General features: G+C 38.2%; 1 protein-coding gene across 12 annotated transcripts in view; it reads right to left on the reverse strand.

The window, feature by feature from the left end:
* Phf20l1 (PHD finger protein 20 like 1) overlaps positions 1-15733 on the reverse strand; it is a 70666-nt gene that overhangs the window by 14088 nt on the left and 40845 nt on the right. For 11 of the 12 annotated variants that reach the window (XM_048359139.1, XM_048359146.1, XM_048359150.1 and 8 more), the window contains 3 exons: positions 15540-15596; positions 14266-14373; positions 2884-3048 (listed from right to left, as the gene is read on the reverse strand). In XM_048359139.1, the coding sequence (XP_048215096.1) occupies positions 2884-3048; positions 14266-14373; positions 15540-15596 (330 nt within the window). The remainder of the gene's footprint in view (positions 1-2883; positions 3049-14265; positions 14374-15539; positions 15597-15733) is intronic. The other variant, XM_048359148.1, reaches the window with a different exon arrangement.

Below are 15733 nucleotides of genomic sequence, written 5' to 3' on the forward strand. Positions count from 1 at the left end.
AATATTTTCTTCTCATTGAGGTCTTAGGATATGTTGGAGAAAGAAAGGCAGTAAAGATGAGACAAATGTTAGAAAAATGCTTGCAAACATTCAAAGAGTCAAAAGTAAACCAGGTACATACAGAAAATTCGTCTAATATTCCCAATATTAGATCCATTTTGAAAATTTCATCAATCGATAATCTTGCTGGCTTAAATTCAAAACTAATATTTTCTCTTGGGCTTTAAAAATATAAGTTCATGTTTTGAAAGAGCAGACTAGATAGAATATGGATAAAATGTTTATCTTTTATTTTTTAGGCAATACTGGGGTTTGAGCTCAGGGCCCTGTACTTGTTAGGCAGGTGTTCTACAATTTGATTCATATAGCAATTTTGCTTTAGGTAGTTTCACAAACAGTCTCATGCTTTTGCTCAAGGGTAACCTCAGACTATGATTCTCCTACCTATATTTCCCACAAATCTGGGACCACCAACTTCAAGCACCATGCTTATTTGTTGGTTGAGATGGGTCTCAGGCGGCTGGGAATGTGGCTTAGCAGTAAAGTATTTGCCCAGCAAGCATGAAACCCTGGGTTTGATTCCTCAGCACCACATAAACAGAAAAAGCCAGAAGTGGCGCTGTGGCTCAAGTGGTAGAGTGCTAGCCTTGAGCAAAAGGAAGCCAGGTACAGTGCTCAGGCCCTGAGTTCAAGCCCCAGGATTCACAAAAAAAAAAAAAAATACTGAGAGATGGGTGTCAGTTTTTGTCCAGGCTGGCCTTGAACTGCAATCCTACTGATTTCTGCCTACCAAGTAGCTGGGGTAATTACAGCTATGAACTGCCATGTGTAGTGGATAAACAGTTGCAGAAACTGTTGCAGCATATATGTGATATTAAGTGAATGGCAGTCATATACAATACTGGATTTATTTAAAAACATATCAATGGAAGGAATTAAGTATATAACTAAGGTTTTAGAATATAGTAAGCACACAGGAAACTCACAACCACTGGCTAAATTTTGGGAGCTGAGAAAATGGGTCTCTAAGTTGCAAGTTACATACGAAAAGTAAGTCAAGAGTATTCTTACACCTGCATAGGAGGAGCTATGGGGACAAGGCTGTAATTGGGTAGCACAAGGACACTGGTATTTTTGAACCTCTAACCCTAGCTTCTGAATTATCATTGCTAGTTTCCAAGCCAGTATTCTCAAAGTGACTCCCAAGCTTAGCAACCTTAACATAGACTGGGAACATATTAGAAATAAACAATTCTGAGGGCAGACTCAGGAAATGTGGTTAGATGAGCTCTCCAGCTGGTTTGATACATTCCAACTTTTTTTTTCTAACCTTTTTCTTTCTCTTAGTCTAGCACTTGATCAGAAAGGCAGGGCCAAGACAAGAAAGAATCAACTCTTCTCACTCTGTCTTCAAGTGTTCTTACTCTAGCCCAGATATATTCCAATACTCAAGCAAGAGACCATTTCTACATCGCAATAGCTCAGAGGGAATGTTCTTAAGGTACTGCCACAAAATCACATAGAAGCTGTATCCTGACAAGATCTCCCCAGAAATGAATTGTGTTCTGTGGTAGGACATAGGACTGCCATATTTTAAAGGAAACACAACACAGTAACTATACTATAGACCACTTGGTCCAGTTAAGAACCACTGGCCAAATGGGAAAAAAAGCAGTGTAGTGTCTGTTGGAAAAAGAGAACGGGGGAAGCAAGAAACCTTTTGTTAGTCTTTTCCCCTTACCTCAAACTGTGATCTCAGGGATGAGTTAGTCCTGAAAGAGAGCATGCAGTAACAATGCAAAGTAAAACAGAACCTGAATCTACCATCTCAGGATCTCAGAAGGGAAAAGAGTAAGCCCAGCCCAGGAAGTTCCCAGGGCTTTATCAGAGATGAAGAGCTTGTCCTTTCTTCCTCATTTCCTGACTCTGGTCTGTGCTGTCTGAGAGCTCTGCTCTCAAGCCTGCCCTTGGTGCTCAAAGCTGAGAGAATCTCCACTCCTATTTGTACACAGTATGAGAAATGTAAGAGTACCTCATTCCTTCTACTGCAATTTGGCCTGACTGCTAGACTCTGAGGACCATTTGATGGATTGCCACTCCAGGCTGTATCAGCCCTTCAAGGCCTTTTGTTTTTATAAAGGTATTTAATTCCCGTGTTTGATTTACATACTAACCTGACCACAATCCCAGATATGTTATAGAAGTATCTGTGAGTGGCAATTCAAAGTATCTTTTCTTTTCTTTTTTTTGTCAGTCCTGGGGCTTGAACTCAGGACCTGGACACTATCCTCAAGCTTCTCTGTGCTCAAGGCTACTCTACCACTTGAGCCACAGCGCTACTTCTGGCTTTTTCTGAGTTATTTATTGGAGATAAAGAGTCTCACTGACTTTCCTGCCTGGGCTGGCTTTGAACTGTGATGTTCAGACCTCAGCCTCCTGAGTAGCTATGATTATACATGTGAGCCACCAGCATTCATCTCAAAGTACATTTTTAAGATTGACAATATTGATATTTGGAGTGTGAGTCTAATGAAGCAATAGGCTCCTTTACCTAGCAAGTCTGTTTAACCTATGAAATGTGGATAACAATAATACTTTATAAGTTCGTAATTGGAAGTATCAAAATATATGTGAAAACACAAATAGAACAGAATTACAGTGGGTACTGATATTAATTGTATAATTTTTCCCACCATTACACCAATTTTTACTTTATACAAATTGGAATGTAGCTCAAATCTTTTAATATTGAGATTTTCCCTATTAAGTAGCAACTTTGTAAACTGGTTCTTGCTTGAGTGGACATTCAGTGAAGTAGGTTTATTATCAGTTCCACATTTAGGAATCTCAATTTCACTTTAACCATTACATATTTACACATACTTTCACCACTAAGGTCAACGGACAGAATTGCCCTTGGGTACTGATAAGTTGTAGTTTTCTCCGTAAACATGCTTCGTGGGGCCAGAGAACTCCCAGAAGATCGAGTTAGTGGAGAAGAGCACCTTTCCAAAAATTCTAGGGAACTGTCTTCATAGTCTGAGTAGTCTGTAACATAAGATACATAAAGACATATTAGTAAAGTCTCAAGCAATCAAGAAGAGTTGCTACAAAACCCAGGAAATGACATTTCAAGATACACAAAGCAACCACACCAAACCCACACTCTCTCATCCGTTACCATCTAGATCATGTATCTGATGCAAAGAGTTTAGCAAGAACACTCGGGAAGTCAGTTACGCCACACAGTACGTGCAGCCGAGACTGCAGACTCTAACAGTAAAGCCTTATATCCAGAAATACAACCAGATTCTACCTTTTCTTCCATTAAAATCACGACTATGGTCTGTAGCGTTATCTGCAAGATGGAATTCACCTTTATTTGAAATTTCTTACATTAAGAGGTTCTCCTGATGTCTAACACACTGATTGCTATAGTGGTAATTAGAGCAATGAATCTTTCAAGCAAAAAAAACCAAAACCCAAAAAACAAAACACCCCTCCTTGAAGGCAATAAACTAGTGCTGGGAATAGATAACTCTAATTTCTCAGATTGGGATGAGTGATACAGATATAAGAAGAAGACTGTGGTGAGAGAAAAGGAAGCCAGTAGAGGGTGAAAGTTTAGATACTGGAGTAAGCTGCACACCTGACAATCATTGCCAGAGCACAGTGATGGAGAGGTATGACAGTTTTTGTGTTTTAATCTTTAAGGTTTTATCCTAATGTAATTAAAATTTTCAAAGGTAATTTAAGGAGGAGCAGAATGTTACACAGTCCAGTTACATTTCTAACAGACCACTCAGTAGTAGGATGGAGCAGCAGAAGACATAGGCACATGCAGAGATGGGACACAAGGGAGAGGTTATGGCACTGGTGGTCAGGTGAGGCATGCTAGTGGCTTTCAACGTGATAGGGTAATGGAGTAGAAGATACAGAAGATGCAAAAATGTTACAAACCTGAGGTAGAAAGCAGATAGGGAGTCTACAGCCATACCACCCTGAACGCGCCCGATCTCGTCTGATCTCGGAAGCTAAGCAGGGTTGGGCCTGGTTAGTACTTGGATGGGGGAAAGCAGATAGGGAGTCAAGATGGCTCCACATTTCTGCTTGAGTAACTAAGTAACACAAATAGGTCCCAGACAGGCTAGTCAGTAGATGGGCAGTAGGGAAAACAGTAGTTTTGAGCAGGGATTTCTTTTTAAAATGGGAGACAGTAACTGAGTGCTGGTGGCTCACACCTTTAAACCTAGCTACTCAGGAGGCTGAGATCTGAGGATCAAATCCTGGGCAGGAAAGTCCATGAGATTATCTCCAAATAACCACCAGAAAACTGGAAGTGATGCTGTCTCAAAGTCGTAGAGTGCTAGCCTTGAGCAAGAATTCCGGGACAGCATCCAGGCCTGCAGTTCAAGTCACAAGAGTGACCAAAAAAAAGTGGGGTGGGGAGAGAACATAATGATTCAAGGATTGGGTTGTGAGAAATGCCAGGATTTTAAGAAAAAAGGCACTTTTCCTTCATCTTAATAGAGTCTTACATTTGAGTAAGAATATAGCTATGGATAGAAAAATCTAAGTTTTACCTTGTATGTATATTTTCTTAACTGAGTGAGAGGCAAAGGCCGTCACTAGGATAAATTAAGGAATGAGAGGAAAGAACAGGAAAAGATGAAGAAAGGAAGGAAAAAAGCAGGAACACATGTTTACAGGAGAGGAGTAGTAATGCCACTGGTCAGTACAAGCTATGCATTTGAGGCCTGTGGTTGTAGTAAAGCAGCCTTCATCCCCTGACTCCTAGCCCACCTATGTCCTGACCCTGGAACTTGTGAACACTTCAAGTTACATGGTGAAGGAGTACACAGGTGACCATCATAAATACTAGAACAGAGGCAGGTGCTATTGGCTCATGCCTATAAGCCTAGCTACTCAGGAGACTTAGACCAGGAGGATCATGATCAAAGCCAGCCTGAGCAGACAAGTCTGTAACATTCTCTCCAAGTAACCGGCAAAGCTGCCAGACTGGAGGGGTCAGGTGGTAGAGCCCTATCCATGACCAAGAAAGCTCAGTGAGGGCACAATGGCCTGAGTTAGGGGCATTGACTGAGTTCAGTTCTGGTACTAGCAATAAATAAATACACAGGTGCCAAAATGGAAGGCTCTCTGAACGTTCTCACAACCGCCTCAAAGTAAAAAAAGACAAACAACTACAAAAGCAATACTTACAAACTGTTTAGTGAAAATGAACTGAACAACTGAACAACTCATGGCGGGGAGGGGGAAGGGAAAGAAGGAGGGGGGAGGGGGGAATGAGGGACGAGGTAACAAACAGTACAAGAAATGTATCCAATGCCTAATGTATGAAACTGTAAACTCTCTGTAATTCAGTTTGATAAAAATATACATATAGGGGCTGGGGATATAGCCTAGTGGCAAGAGTACCTGCCTCGGATACACGAGGCCCTAGGTTCGATTCCCCAGCACCACATATACAGAAAATGGCCAGAAGTGGCGCTGTGGCTCAAGTGGCAGAGTGCTAGCCTTGAGCGGGAAGAAGCCAGGGACAGTGCTCAGGCCCTGAGTCCAAGGCCCAGGATTGGCCAAAAAAAAAAAAAAAAAAAAAAAAATATATATATATATATATATATATAAAAGAAAAAAAAAAAGAGGTTTGACTGCTAGTACTATTTGGAAGTCAAAGAACTAAAGCAGAACAGGTGACATAAACTACGCAAGGACACTCAGCTCTTACCGAGCAAGGACAACAGTCAAATCTAGACTACTTGAGGGATTTCAACACTGAATGTGTGCATTTCCAGGAAAGCTTGTCAAAGCCAAAGTATGTGTGCCTCACTGGTGGGCGAGGAGTGGGAGCAGTGTAGACAAGCAAGCTGCCACTGTGCGGCATTATGCTACTCTGCCTGCAGTAGATTCACAGCCACCACGATTTGCCTACCGCCATGTTATCTCAACAAGGGCATGGTGAGGACATCTGTGACATGCTAAGTACCATGTCTGGCGCTTCCCAATGATTACGTTACTTAATCCTAATGAAAGACTCGGCAGAAAGTGTCATTACCATATTAGAAGCAATAACTGAGATGTAGAAAATTTAAACTGCTAAAAGTGACCCAACATAAATGTGAGATTCAGAATCTAAACTTCAAAGCTGCCCATTTAATCCATGACATCCTATCTGACTTCCAGATTGTAAGAGCAATAAAAAGAAATCACAATTTTGTTCAGATCCTAAAGCCACATTGTGAGTTTGAATCTGCTTTTCACTACTTGGTAGTTATGAGTAGGCAAGTCTCTTTCTCTCTGCTGCAGCTAAGTGTAATACACAGTCATCAGGTCATATTGTAAAGGCTCAAGACTCTGAATACTGACTCGCATATATAAGTTCCTCAGACAGTGTTTTGTGTATAGTAAGTACTAGCACTAGATGCAAAACAATAGAATGGCAAATAAAAGAGAACTTTAAAAATGCCTCCCTGCTGTTAACTGTAGACAATAATAATATGAATTCTTTAGTATTAGGATGATTTTTGTATTGGCAGTACTTGGAGGTTTGAACCCACAGATTTACAACTTCCTAGACTAGAGCAGTGTCACTGAGCTAGGCTTCTAGTCCTGATTTTCACTGGTTACTTTTTGTTTGGTTTTGTTTTTTTGCCAGTCCTGGGGCTTGAACTCAGGGCCTGAGCACTGTCCCTGGCTTCTTTTTGCTCAAGGCTAACACTCTGTCACTTCCGGCTTTTTCTACATACATGGTGCTGAGGAACTGAACCCAGGGCTTCATGTATAGGAGATGCGCACTTTACCACTAGGCCATATTCCCAGCCCCCACTGGTTACTTTTATGACTCATTCAGGTGTATATGTACATAAGCTATGATCTCCCTGTTTTAAGCTTCCCATCATCACAGAATCATATGAACACACCATTGTGTCAGCTTCCCTTCCATGGAGATGGAATATCATGAATTCTTCTGCTGAGGCTAGCCTGGGACCATGATCCTCCCAACCTCAGCCTTCTATGAAGCTAGGGATGATAGGCATACAGACAGCTATGGGCTGAGAAGAGGCCTCAAATCATGATCCTCCTAATCTTAGCCTCCTAAGTAACTAGATCTACAGGTATAGGCCACCAGCACTTGGCTCAAACTTGAAATCCCATATTTCCCATTTAAACATGTCTTTTAATTTAATCATTTTAGGGAAAAACCTCACTATCAAGATAAATGTAAACAGCCTGCACAGATCACAGTAATTTCCATCTACTGTATTAACTCACTGCAAACATATTAGTGATGTCTAAGCTCAACACTTGTTGTATAGATAAATGTTTTTTTTGTATATTCAGTATTTACGAGGGTTCCACAGTCTAAGGGTTTTCAATTACAGGCCTGATTTTGAAATATAAGCAAAGGTAGAGGATTCTTTTCTATTTCGTTAGAAAGATACATAGTTGGATGGATGGAATTTAAACTGCTTTTGAAATGGTTCTCTGAAATAGAAGGAGGGGGTGACCACAATTCTGAAGTAACAAGATTGCTTGGTAAGTATGTCTCATTTTATCCCCAATATTCAAATACTTAAGGGTTTCCACTTGTTGCATTCTCATAAGCTCTACCTCTATCTCACATTATCATCAAGATAGTCTCCTTGTTTTGGGGGCTCTGTTTACCCACATTTTCAGGCATTTCAGCATAGAGGGGGATGGGACTAGTACTGAATACTGATACAATCCTACTGCAACAATACAGCATAAGATATACAAATAGCTGCTTTTCCCATCAAGTATGCAGGGTCTCCCTGGGCACTGAGCCAGACACATCCCCTATAGGAAATTTTAGCTGCAGCCTGAAAGTTATGCTATACGCCCACAGGCTGCTCAGTTCTTAAATCATTTAATTAATGGCTTTTGCTTACAAGGCCCCTCACAAGCTGAGGTTATCTCTAGTTGAGATTCTCCAGCATTGCACATGAAGGGGTCAAGGCCAGGGTGTGGTAGGCAGGGAAAGAGGTAATGAGCAAAGTGGGTACAAAAGTGCAAGAATGTCCAAAACTCCTTAAAAAGTAATTTCAAAGATTGCAACATACAGATCCTCTCTTCTACCCGCGAATTTATGTCATATCCCATGGAAAAACTGCAGATGTTTTGGACTACAGAGACTTGAAAGCTGACAAATTTCCCAAGTATGATGACCGGTATTGATGTTGCCTGAATGGGTTTACATTTCTTATAGTGGTTTTATTAAATGATTGAATGGTCAATGAATATGGGAAAATGGCACTGATGGCGCAGTGAGAGAAAGTACCATTTTTGAGCCATCTTTGCCACTTTCAGGTTTGAACTGATAACATGTCTGTCCTTCCTCTTTGAGGACAGACTATTGAACTTTTGTTTATTGTTACCTTGTTTTCTCCTATGCTCTTCCAATAGGCAGAGAACCTCTAAAACCTGTACCCTTAGTAGTATACCTTTTTGATCTTTACATAAATGGAATTATTCTCCAGTGACATGATGTTTAGCTTTTTCTTTTCTTTTTTTTTGTGCTGATCCTAGGGCTCAAACTCTGGGCCTGGGCCCTGAACTTCTTTTGCTCAAGCTTGAGCCACAGCTTCACTTCTAGCTTTTACTGAGTAGTTTATTGGAGATAAGAGTCTCATGTACTTTCCTCCCCAGGCTGGCTTTGAAGTGAAATCCTCATATCTCAGCCTCCTGAGTAGTTTAAGATTACAGACATGAGCCACCAGTACCCAGCTTAATTCATTGTTTTACCCTGTGCCACAGACCCCCCTAAATTAACAGTTACTTCTCCCAGAGACCTAGGCCGATTCCCAGGCTTTGGTGAACACAAGATTTGCGTTGAGTGCACCATGTGAGCTTCCTCAGAAGCTTTTAGGTTGTGTGATTCGCAACTTTCCTTTATTTTCTTTACTGATTTTGATGAGGTCTATGTACCCCAGGCTGACCTCAAAAGTTGTGATCCTCCTGTGACAGACATAAGTGCTAGGGGTACAGGGGTGTGACCAGCTACATTTCATGTTTTCTTTGTGATCTATAAGTTTGCTATTCTAAATATTCATCTTTTATCCACTATATGGCTTCACTTGTAATCACTTCTTGTGGTTTGTGAGTTGTGTTTACACTCTTTGCTGATGTATTTTCTTTTTTCTCAAAATGTCCTTTCGTTAATCTCCCTTTCAAAATGGATACATTGTATGACAGTATTTTTCATGGCCAATGCTGACTATAGAACTGTAAATGAAAAATCATGAATGGTCTTGTGTTTGAATATCCTCCAAAGACCCAGGAATCACAGCAATTCCTTTTCTTACTTAGGAAGTCCACTTAAAGTATCTCCAGACATTTGAGATCTCCCCTTAGAAGCAGGACCCTCAGGGTTTGGATAGGACATGCGTCAGGTCTAATATGGAATGGAAAAATGAAATCTCTTAAGTCTGCCTTCCTTTGCTGAACCATAAACATTACTTTTTTTCCCACCAATGGAGACAGCATTGCTCCATCCTCCCCTGCCTCCTCGCCTCCATTCAAACAAGAGATATTTGGAAATGTGTGCAGACATTTGAAGATACTTATAACACTTTTGATGAATCTAACTTCTTTTTTTTTTTTTTTTTTTTTTTTTTTTTTGGCCAGTCCTGGGCCTTGGACTCAGGGCCTGAGCACTGTCCCTGGCTTCTTCCCGCTCAAGGCTAGCACTCTGCCACTTGAGCCACAGCGCCGCTTCTGGCCGTTTTCTGTATATGTGGTGCTGGGGAATCGAACCTAGGGCCTCGTGTATCCGAGGCAGGCATTCTTGCCACTAGGCTATATCCCCAGCCCCCTAACTTCTTAACTTTAGCCTAGCTCTACATTACATTCAACCTTTCCTCCTTAGGATTGTTTTGTTTTGTTTTGTTTTTTTGAAGATATCCTGCCCTGCCCAGAGGTCAATTTTTTTTTTTCTGTTGCTGTCTGTGAAAACTTTATAGTATTTTTCTTCACACATTATCTTCAATAAGCTTAGAATTAATTTTTGTGTAAGGTATAAGATAGGGGTGCAATCTTCATTATTTTCTCATATGGATAACAAGTTTTTCTAATGCCATTTACTGAAAATTTCATCTCACTAATCTGTGATGCAAATTCTGTATGAACATGTGTAATGTAGATCTCTTTTGAATTCTTTTATTTTGTTCTTCATCAATATATTTATATCCCTAAATATCTAATTGCCTTAAAAATGACAGCAGAATAGTAATTGTATTACTGCTGACATTTTACTGTTCCATTTTCAGTTTTAGAATACTTAGATCTATTTAGCGGGAACTTTTTTTGACACTGAATCTATTAACTCATGAAAATGACTATCTCTCACTCATGTAGACCTTGTTTAGTATTTAAAATCAGATTTTATAATCAGCTTTACATAATTTTAAAATACTGTGTATATTTGTAGTTGAATATACCTAAAATAGAGCCAATTACACAATAAAGATTGATAGATCATGATAGATACATGTCTGTGTATAAGTCAATAAAAATAAGTGTACATGGATTTTGTGAATGCTTTTCTATTCTTACAGAGGCAGCAATGTTTGTTCTCCTTTATCTTATACTGTGGTGAATTTCATGATAAAATTTCAATGCTGCAATCCAATCTGAGGGTTGGTTATATCTTTTACATATGGCTTGCCGGTCTTGCATCTGTTGTCATAAATGATAATTGACAGTTACCGTTTCCCATTCTCTGTTGATTATTAGTGCAGTTATTTAGTTGAAAAGGCATCTGGAGTTATAATAGCTTCCTAGGGATGCCAGAAGAAAGTACCACAAATTTGGTAGCTAGAAACCACTGAAACTCATTCTCTCAAGTTTCTTTAAGGCAAGATGTCCAAAATCAAAGTACAGATTGACAGAGCCTGGCTCCCTTAGAAGGCTCCAAGACCAAAGCCTTCAACCTCTTGCATCTTCTAGTGGCCACAGGTCCTTGGATGGAGGTTACATTACTCCAACATCTGCTGTACCACATAATTTTCTCCCCTATGAATCACAAACCCTTGACTCTGACATCTCATTCTGACATAATTTAATCAGATCAGAAAAATCTAGGGTAAGGTCAGGTTCATGAATACAAGGTGTTAATACAGGGCATATACTTGGTGAGGAAAGCATTTGAGAACTTCAAGTGCATAATGTGAAAAATTGGAATAATGAATTCCTTTAATAATTAGAAGAACTTAGAAGAAAAACTGTCTGAGCCTAGCTTTTCTCTTTGCCAGCTTATTTTTAAATACCAATTGCATTTGTTTTAAGGCTTGAAAACCAACCAAACTTTTACCATGACTTTTACATTATTGAGCTTAATTTCTGGCAAATATACATACTCACATTTAACTTTTCAGTTACTTAGCCCTTTAAATACCAGTGTATAGAAAGGATTATTTTAAATCCTGTGGTGGGAATATGAGTTGGTTTTATATCAGAAATCAGTTTCATAAAATTCACAGTCAAGATAAAGGAAAACAAATACTGCTATCTCTTTAGGTACAGAAAGAAGGAACACTCAATACATTCATATATATTTGATTTTTAATGTTTATTTTTTAATATCTGATGAATGTGTAGCTCTTTATGTGGTCTCTCTCTCTCTCTCTGTCTCTCTCTGTCAGTCATGGGACTTTGAACTCATAGCCTGGGTGTTGACCCTGAGCTTTTTTGCTCAAGGCTAGTGCTCTGCTACTTTGAGCCACAGCACCACTTCCAGTTTTCTGGTAGTTAACTGGAGGTAAGAGTCTCATGGACTTTCCTGCCTGTGCTGACGTTGAACCAAGATCCTCAGAGCCCAGCCTCCAGAGTAGCTAGAATGACTGACATAAGCCACTGGCGCTGGGATTTCTTTATTCTTAATACCTTCCTATGCATGTTCTTTTTTTCCCCTTTACCAGTCATCCTAGAAGTGTGTTGATATTTTTTTCCCAAATAACAAAATTTAGCATTTAACATTTTTTCTTAGCAATTTCTTGGCTCATTATTTGGTGCTTATATTTCTACATGTTTGGTTTATTTTTCTAACTTCTTAAGCAACAGACTTAGCCAATTCTTATCCTTACATAATGTAAGTATGACATTTTACTCCTATTGGTATTATTTAAACAGGTAGAATGGTGACATACACCCGTAATCCCAGAATTTGAGACACAAGGATTACAAATTCAAGACTAGCCTGGGCTATAAGGGAGAGTGTCTCCCTCCACTGCTCCCTCAAAGTATCAATCCAAGTACACTCACAAGTTTTGACATGTATTTCCATTATCTTTCAGGTTCTTAACATCTTTTTAACTTGCTCTTTGTGCCTGGCTCTTGACCTATGAACAATTTAGAAATGTGTTGGTTATTTCTAATAATTCAGAGCTTTCTATTTATCTTTTTGATACTGGCTATAGTAGACTAAACTGTGGTCAGAAACCATGGCTCTCTATTATACAATACCAATCTTAAGGTTTGGGGATCAGCTTAAAGCTGTACCTACTGGTCAGAGATGTTGGTGTTCGGTAAAGAGAAAGAATACCCATAGCTATTCAGTGTCCTGTTAGATTGATTGTACCAAATGTGCAGTGTCAATGGGCTGCTTGGTATACTGACACATTTTTTAGGTTTGCCTATCTAATTACCAAGAGAGATACAATGGTGTAATTCAGTGATAAAGTTTAGAACTTTTTTTATCTAAGAAGATATAAAAGTAAACATTCACCATTATAACTTTCTATCTCTATTCTCAATAGCAATACCTGTTTTTTTTAATATATCTGCTGTAATTTTTCTTTTGGTTAGAACTATGTTTTTTTCTGTACTTTTATTTCAACATTACCCTACCTTGTCTATATTTATACTTGTCTATATTTATCTTTTATAAATAAGAGAAAACTGAATTTTAAAATTATTGGTATAGTTTTGATGTAAAATGTTCCACCAAAAGCTCACATGCTGAAGGCTTGTTCTCCAGTGAAAGTGTTCTGACTTGGAGACTTTGGGAGGTGACTGTTATTATGAAGATCTGATCTCATCAGTGGATTAATCCATTGATAAATGCATAGCTTAATTGGCTAGTGGGAGGCTATCAGATGAAGTAGTTCACTAAGGGCTTGTCCTACAAGGGTGTACAACTCCAGCCCCTTCCTCTTCTTGCTTCCTGGCATCCATATGGTGAACAGCTTAGCTCTACCAATAGGCTCCTTGCCATGATGTTCTGCCTCGGTACAAGTTGAGAAACAACGAGGCCAAATGAATCATGGACTGAAACCTCTGAAATTATAAGCCAAAATAAATCTTTCTTTTTTTAAGTTGACTTTTCTGAGGTACTTTATGATAGTAACAGAAAGCTGAATAACACAATTATGACAATCATTCTTATAGTTATTGATAACTCATATCAATAATTACATAACAATTATAATTAATGATACATTTGTATTGAATTTATACTGTTCTTTTTATCTGAAATTTTTTCTCATATTACCTTCTTTGGCTATGAATGGTTTATTCACTATGTTCTTTTCCTTTCTACTATGTGAGTTATACTCTATTCTTCCTTGTTTAGTTAGAAAATTTAATATGTAAATGTAACTTATTGAAGCCTATAAGGGATGAAATATTTCATTTCCCTCCAAACAAGGGCTTAAAAAACACAATAAAATATAAGTGTGTATGTTCCAATGTATAAACCAGTATTACATATTTTTGTTCTACACGGTCAGTGTTTAGATTGATCACACATTTACACTGTATTCAATATATCTTCTACATCTCATACTTTCCCTTTGCCAAGAATATGTTCTGCTTTCAAGTACATCTTTAGAATTCCTTTTAGCAATGGACTGATGGTTGGTAGCAAATTCTGTTGGTTTTCCAAAAATATGTCCATATTTCTCCTTCATTTTTCTTTCACTCTTGGATGTCAATCTAATGGTCTCTACAATTCTCAGATGTAAATAACTCCTTGAGCATGCTAGAGTTCTTGGTAAGACTATGCAGTCCACTATAATGTGGGAAATGAGTTTGTAATCAATTCCAATGATTAATTTTTAGACTAGAGTAAAACAGTGTATTTTAAAAATGGTAGGAACAAAGATACAAGAACATCTAAGTTCTTGAAAAACATGGGAATGTTATCATACCTCTACTATAGGAAAAGAAAGGGAAGACAGAAATAACCCAGAACACTAAAAATGGAAATAAACAACTTGGGATACTTACCATGCTGCTTAGATTTCTTTTTCTTTTTCTTTTTCTTCTTCTGTTTTGGCTTGTAGTGATCTTTGTCTCGCTTCTCTTTTCTTTCCTTATCCTTTTCTTTCCTCTTTCCTAAGTGATAAAAGTGAATACTTCAAAAATCATGAGTGACTCTGAATTGTTCCTATATGGTTAGCCTAAAGCACATTCATGTTTTCATCAGCTATTCCAGTCACCTGCCCAGAGTGGATGGATTCAATTAAAGTGTTTCTGTCAGAGTCTGGAACTCCTGCTTAGCTTACTGGACTATAAGAGGGGATCTTCATTAGCAGTGTTGAGATATCCCAACTCCTGACACCTTAAAGTTAACACAGACAGTAGTTAAAACCTTTATATGAGCTATAGACTAAATTTCCTAATATGTGGCATGAAGATAAACCCCATATTTTAAAAAGCTCTCACTAAAAAGATCATTTCCATATATGAAATCTAATAAAATTATTTTTTAATCTGATGAATTTTTCTATGGGAAAAAACCAAAACCAATTAAACCAATCCATAAATAACTCTGCCCACATTTAAAATTTTTCTTTTTTGTACATGAATGAAGACTAAAAACATATAGGGAAAAAAATTCATTGTACTATTTTGCCCCCAAATTTAAAGCATTTTCTTCCAATCATATGTACTTAAAAGAATAAGAAAAGTATCCTACAACATTATATTTCTATTTAAATCATCACATATATTCTAGAAGTTCCAACTCGCAGTGGTTAAGCCCACAATTTGCCAACCATATTTAGCCAACTTTCAGTGACCCAATCTCCAGTTAGCTAAGCTAAAGGATATTTAAAACTCATGCAGTATTTCATGGCTCTACTCATTATACCACAGAAGAAATAAATCTTAGGGAAAAAATCAGTAACTTTTTAAATAAAGAATATTGAAGAACACCTAAAAATCAACCTATCAATCACTCTAATTTCTAATGTATCATCCATTTTGTAAATCTCAACAGTATTAAATGGAGGCATGTTTTTAAATTGCCATTCATAATTTTAACTAAAAATGTACAAAACACAGGAGGTCTTTTTGAAAAAGCCCAGAGATTTTCTTGAAAAGAAAGCACATATATAACTACAAGATATGCACTGAAGAACTACTGTATCTGGAGCCAAGTTACACCGACAAGCATGGAAGCAGATGGTTATGAACAGTATAAGGAGCCCTAGCAGGGAGGAAGAGATAGACTCTGCCCTTCCTCTCTGTTAATCTTAAAGATTACATTCTGTCCATACCAAATGTAGTTGAACTTTTTTCTTCCAATTTCACTTTTTTTTCTGGTTTTGATATTCCTGTAGGTTGGAGGGGAAAAGGTAAATGTTTAGTTAGAAAGATAAAATATGGCACAAAGTTTAAGTTACACTAGCTCAAGAGATTCCATCAGACTCCTTTTTCTCCCTCTAAAGGTACACATTATTTTATTATCTGA

Source organism: Perognathus longimembris, chromosome 12 (assembly GCF_023159225.1).
Source record: "Perognathus longimembris pacificus isolate PPM17 chromosome 12, ASM2315922v1, whole genome shotgun sequence".
In the NCBI taxonomy this organism is placed as follows: domain Eukaryota; kingdom Metazoa; phylum Chordata; class Mammalia; order Rodentia; family Heteromyidae; genus Perognathus; species Perognathus longimembris.